General features: G+C 33.8%; 1 protein-coding gene across 1 annotated transcript; it reads right to left on the bottom strand.

Moving 5' to 3' along the window:
* On the bottom strand, positions 1-5,705 carry LOC145153746 (ATP binding microtubule motor family protein). Its single transcript, XM_079075494.1, has 22 exons — positions 5,562-5,705; positions 5,278-5,479; positions 4,920-5,049; positions 4,216-4,848; positions 4,029-4,126; positions 3,765-3,921; positions 3,616-3,685; positions 3,455-3,531; positions 3,314-3,367; positions 3,144-3,224; positions 2,951-3,062; positions 2,777-2,863; positions 2,466-2,641; positions 2,224-2,385; positions 2,037-2,144; positions 1,768-1,926; positions 1,554-1,637; positions 1,243-1,448; positions 1,062-1,163; positions 697-806; positions 460-608; positions 1-389 (listed from the first exon to the last, which is right to left on the bottom strand). Exons 2-22 carry the CDS (start codon positions 5,475-5,477, stop codon positions 174-176), a joined length of 3,171 nt encoding a protein of 1,056 aa, XP_078931620.1. The 5' UTR covers positions 5,478-5,479; positions 5,562-5,705; the 3' UTR covers positions 1-173.
* Between the last annotated feature and the right edge of the window lie 247 nt (positions 5,706-5,952).

Raw genomic sequence — 5,952 nt, 5'->3', positions numbered from 1 at the left:
TAAATGATAACACGAATCAAAATTCATTTTACTCAAATGTCATTACAACATTCTCACTCATTAGTAGATGAGTGCATAACAAAGTTTCGAACTTCACTAAGAACACGAAACTATAATTATATATATGCTTTAAAAAGCTCTTTCACCTTGACATATCCTTTTACACCAAAAAATTAGTTAACATCTGCAAAAGGACATCGGTTAGGAGACCCCGAGCTTAAATGTTGATGATGTTTCACTTTGCTTCCATTTTCCACACACTTTTGTCGGTTTTCATAAGCAGTATTTGTTGCTAAAAGATCTTCAAAAGCAAGTGTTCGCATTGCCTCTATGGATATCAAACTAGGCACATCTATTTCACGTTTTCTTACACCAGAATCATCATCAACCTGTTACACATATTAACACAAAAATCACGTTTTCTTGTTTTAAGCAATAAAAAAAAATCATAATTTGTACCTTGTAATCTTTCTTTAGGCACTCGGATTGGTTTAGCATGTTTTTTGTTCTATCATCATGTTCATCTTCTAAGGATGTAAGGTGATGTAAGCATGTCTTTGACACAGAATCAATTTCTTTCTTCATTTCTTTATCCACCATGAGTGAATCTGCTTGTGACACAATTTATTCACCCGATTAAGTTATTGGTTCATATGTTTTATAAACAAAAAAAAGGGATTAATTCACAAAGATTACCAATAACAGATGCTTTCAAATCTGTAGCATCTGAATGGAATTTTGCATCCATTGACACGTGTGTTGAAGCAATCTCTTCACTTCTAAGTTTGTTTACATGAAGTTTTTCACTAAACAAAAGATTAAGTGGTCAAGAACATGCAAAAATAAAGACTAAATTACATGTTTGGTCCCTATGTTTAGGTGCTTTTTTTAGATCATGTCATAAAATAAACCTGTTTTGCAACTTTGGTCCTTACTGGCTATTTTTGTAACATTTTTGGTCCATGTTGCATTTAAAATGACTATTATGCCCCTTAGGTCGTTTCATTTATACTTTTTATACCATTATTAAATTAATATAAGTATATGATATGTAGTATTACCTTATAAAGAACTCTGTCTCAACTATGCTGCTCTCATTAACACGATTAATCACCAACTCTGTATTGTTCCAGTGTTGCAAGGATTTTCCAACCTTATTTGTACTGCATGAATATAAAAAAATAAAATCAGTGACTTCAACAAATTAGCAAAAGTTAATCGAATGCTTCAAAAAAATCTTACCAATCCTCAAAGCAATTCTCCATCATTGATTGATTTTGAGTTGAAATAAACATGGCTTCTGTATAATGAGTTTTCGCCTTTTCTATATATTCATTCACTTCAGTCTTTCCATCATTTGATGTCTGCAACATGTTGGATATGTCTTGCAGCAAGATCTTGTTGTCTTGTGAACTTAAGTTGTCAAGATTTTGTGATGCCTCAGAAACCTGATAATGAAGTTGGATGACAACAACATATGGATTATTAGAATTTAATAATCTTTTTTTATATGACATGTATATATGAAAACAGGATGAATTTTTCCTACTTACCCTTGAAGTTTGTTTTGCTATCAAATTCTTCAAGATTGTTGAAATGTTTTCTATTGCCAATTGTTCTTCTCTGGCTGCATCTTCCTGTTAAATAGGAAATAGATTATAGACTGGTTTATAAACTTTAGAGTATATTAATCTTTTTTCAGTTTTGTCCAAGGGCAAAATGGTCATTTAAAATTTTTAACAGCTATGGTTCCTATTGCCTTTTTACCTTGAAATTCTTCTCAAATGCATTTAGCTGATGTGATCTTGTTTTATGATTTTCTTCAAGAACTTTCATGAGTTTGGTAGCTCGCTGACTCAGATTGTTGAAGAAACCAATTACTGCCCTTGAGATTTCGTGTGAAGTCTCCAAACTTTTATGTAGTCCCTACACAAATAAAAAACAAAATATGAGATATAAACTATGAAACGAGTAACAATATAATTATAAAATTTAAGAGTTAAAATAAGAACACCCTTGTTGTGATGTGTTTATACCTCTTCATGTTGTTGAACAGATACAGCCAGCATTTGCTTCTGATCAGCTATAGAATTCTGAATATCACATGTGACATTTTTAGCCTCCATGACTGCATTCTCAAAGATCTGCATGAAAGAATGTTTCACATCATTGATTTGTTTTTATTAACTATTTAACCTTAAATTTTATTTAATGATTTCTTACATTTTCGATTGCCAATGTTTGATCTGATATTCTGGACTTCATATGAACCAAATCAGAAGAAGCTTCTGTTTGCAGTGTGTCAACAAGCTCCTTTAATACCTTCATGCCTGATGTGTATGTCTCTGTTATGTTCTTGATCCTTGATTCCAAAACCTCAGTTTTCTGGTTGATAAATAAATTCAGTAAATCAGAAATTGCAAAATTTAAAAATGATTTGGAAAACAATAGAACTAATTTCTTACATCATGTTTAGTATCAAGAAACACAGAGACATGTTCTTCCATGCATCTCATTTGTTGCTGCTGTTGTGAAACTGAACTCAATACAACTTTCTGTAGATCTTTTAGGCTGTGATCGAGCTCACAACCAAATGACAAAAGTAGCCCTTGGTTTTCTGCTTCTAACTTGCTCTTATAATCTATACATGAAAATTTATCTTTGGTTAGTTTTGTTATTAAGCAAATTGCAGGAAACAGCAACATACTTTACTCTTTACTTTTTATGCATACAGCATAACAAATATAATTATTAAAAAGAGGAAAAAACAATATACCTATTTTTGAAAACAATCCAGTAATGTCTTCTGATGCATCTTGTAATTTGTTACGCAGACCTTTTGCATGTTCAACTAGACAGTTTTCTGTTTTGATGACAAGATTGAAAAATATAAAATTTTTTGCATAAAAAGAAGCTAATGGATTAGTTAAAGTCAAGATTTATGTTTGACCTGAATCTAAAAGTTTGGAGATGAAAGATTCCTTTTTCTTCAACATTGACATGGCTTCCCTATGCTTTCCTTGAATATCCAGTAAGGACTTGTTACTTTTTTCCAAATCTTCCTGAATGTGTACACAGGGAATATGAGATAAAAAAAAAATTAAAAACTATATCCACTTGTAAGTTCAATGTCCATTGCATACCTTGCAATCTTTGAGATCGCTTTCAAGACTCAATCTTTTTTCTTCTTCACTTTCATAGAGTTCACGATATTTATCTACTTGCTGCATTTAAATAAAAAAATTTAATTGATAAATGATTCGTCAAGTAGTATTTGATATATTTCTCTTAGAAACAGAGGAAGGAGTAGTACCTTCTCACTGATGCTTAGATCAATCTCCAGCTGCTCAATCTTTTCACTCTTCAACTGTAAAATGATACAATGATCAACATAACAACAATATAACATTATAAATGAAAAGATGGTATGCTAATGAGATTAAAATATGCATACCTTCTTTTCAGATTCATCCTGTGCATATCTTTCATGTGGAATGTATACACCATTCTTTTCCCTAGCTGCTCTAAGATCTGTTTATATTTCAATAGAATCATAACTTCTAACTATATTATGCATAAAAAAACTATGGACAATGGCAGTGTGAGTCATCAAACCTTGTTTCATTTTTTCAATTTCCAAATACATATCTTTGAGAAGCATAGCTTTAGACATCTTCTGATTTGCCTGTATCAAAATATATGAATTCAGATACGGGTAATGTATATAAAAGAAAATCAAGGGGATAGCCATTATAAATTCTGACCTCTGGTTTGTTTTTAATGTTTTTAGCACGATGTGCATAATCTAAAGTGCTTAATGTTTCTTCTAAACAATGAGCAGATGGAGAAACTGTTGCAATGATGCAGGTTTTGGTCTTTCCACCAAGTGAGTCTCTTAACAGCCTTGTCAGCTTACTATCTCTGTACAAAGCAACATATGAGAACATGACCAGAAAAACCATTATAAATCTGTTAATTTTCCCTATGGATTTTTACTAGAAGTTAACAGAAATATTATGAATACAAACCTGTATGGAACATGACCAGAATGCTCCACAAGTGCATTAATGACACGACCCAATGTAAGCAAACTTTTGTTTATTTCTCCAGCTTCCCTTGCTCTACCCTACAATGAACAAAAGTAAATAAAAAACAGTAAAAAAAAAAATCAAGAATTGTGAAAGACAAAAGAATAAGATATATCTGTTTCCTTACATCTCGGGCACCTGACCGGGAAATATTTTCTGACCCTGCCAAATCAACAAGATTAAGCTTCCCATATTTAATAAGTTCCTCACTTCCAACAGTTGCTTGTTTCACATGTACAGTTATTGTAAAAACTGAATGAGAACGACTGCTGTGTTTGTTTAACAAGGTGTCTGCTGTACGCCTTTTGGCTGCACCTCGTTCCAGGAGGGTATATATGTCATTTGCACTGTATACAGCTTCCTCTTCCAAACCTCTTACAAGAACACAGCCTTTCCCATCTTCCATCAACGAAATTGGCTTCTTTTGCCTCTCATCTAAAGATCTGGTGTTGTCTTCAGGGGCAAGAAGGTCAACTATTTCTTCATTGTAAAGTTCCAAGAAAGTAACTTTCATGCTGTAATCAGCATTTTGAGCCTCTAGGGTATCAAAGATTTGGCGAACTGCTCTTGGAATTACCCCTGCCTCAGCAGGTAAGTCTCCACCCTTATTTCTCATCCCTCCCTCCATTGTATATGTTTTACCAGTACCAGTTTGACCATATGCAAAAACTGTGCAATTGAAGCCCTCAAGCACTTCATTTACAATAGGAAAGATTGCTTGGTCGTATATTGATCTCTGTTGTGCTTTGGGCCCGAAAACCTTTAAAAAGGAATAAGAATTAGATAACTTTTTGAATCACATTCATGGTAATTATAGATTCAGGGATGTACCTTGTCAAAGGTGAAGAGTTTGTCTACTTGTTTGTTGGCGACATTTTGCAATATTGCTACTTCTCTTTTGTGTTCGTTGCATGTTATCACCTTTGGTACGTTGCACTTTTGTTCTTCCTCGCTTAAGGGCCTGTGAATACATGAACAAAACAAGCCTTGAAACAAAATCTAAGAATAGTTAACGAAATGTACGTGTACAAACCCTGGTTTGATTCGAACAATACAATCCAATTCAAATCCCCCACAACATGACAGTCAATTAAGAATCAGTGCTATAAGCTGAATTTTAACATACCCTAAACGCACATGAAATTAAATACCTAACTAGAAATCGAAAAAAAAAATGAAGAAAGTGTACCTGCATCTGAGCAAAACTTGGATGTTAACTTCACCACGATCTTTCTCAACTTTACTAGAATTCCAATCGATACCTCTAGATTCCGGACGCCTCCGCTCGGGTCTAGGAGTGAGAAACGGCATCGGATTGGCTACCATTCCAACTCCCGCTTTCCCATTATGATCCGGCGTCATTGACGTTGTGCTCCTTTTATATTCCATACCTTAAAATAAGTCTAATTACCCATCAAGATCCCAAAACAATAAGAACACCAAAGCAAAAGCGAATGCCAGAATTTTTTTTACCTGTGCTTGAAAAGGAAGAATTGATCAAGATCGGAGATTGTTGGATGGAACGAGTGTTTTTACAAAGTTGAATTTTGATTTTTGTCTGACAGGTTGAAAATGTATTTGGCGAGAGAGAACAGAGTGTGGAGGATTTGAGTTTTGCTAACGGCTACAAAGAGTGCGTATATATTTGACAAATTGGGGGGGGGGGGGGCATCTCCGCTTCGTACAAAATTCAAATGTTAAAACGAGGCGCCTCCCGTATACAACGAACCACCTCTGAGGATCGGGCCGGGTCTGTCTGATGTAAGGTGTTTTACCCATTTTCTTCTTATTATTTAATTGGGTCGATTCAACATTATACTAGGCAAATGAATGCATATAGACATATATTTAAATTTAATTATCT

Source organism: Lactuca virosa, chromosome 1 (genome assembly GCF_052849685.1).
Source record: "Lactuca virosa cultivar CGN04683 chromosome 1, Lactuca_virosa_CGN04683_v6, whole genome shotgun sequence".
Classification (NCBI taxonomy): Eukaryota; Viridiplantae; Streptophyta; class Magnoliopsida; order Asterales; family Asteraceae; genus Lactuca; species Lactuca virosa.
The sequence above is the reverse complement of the archived record's forward strand: the minus strand, read 5'-3'. Positions and strand labels throughout refer to the sequence as shown.

Bases quoted from the DNA above. Each gene is read 5' to 3' on its own strand.
- LOC145153746 (XM_079075494.1), bottom strand. From the start codon at position 5,477: ATGGAATATAAAAGGAGCACAACGTCAATGACGCCGGATCATAATGGG. The intron at 3,922-4,028 runs GTTTGTATTCAT...TGCTTTGTACAG, and splicing joins TCTGGTCATGTTCCATACAG to AGATAGTAAGCTGACAAGGC. The intron at 2,642-2,776 runs GTATATTGTTTT...TTTCATGTATAG, and splicing joins TGGATTGTTTTCAAAAATAG to ATTATAAGAGCAAGTTAGAA.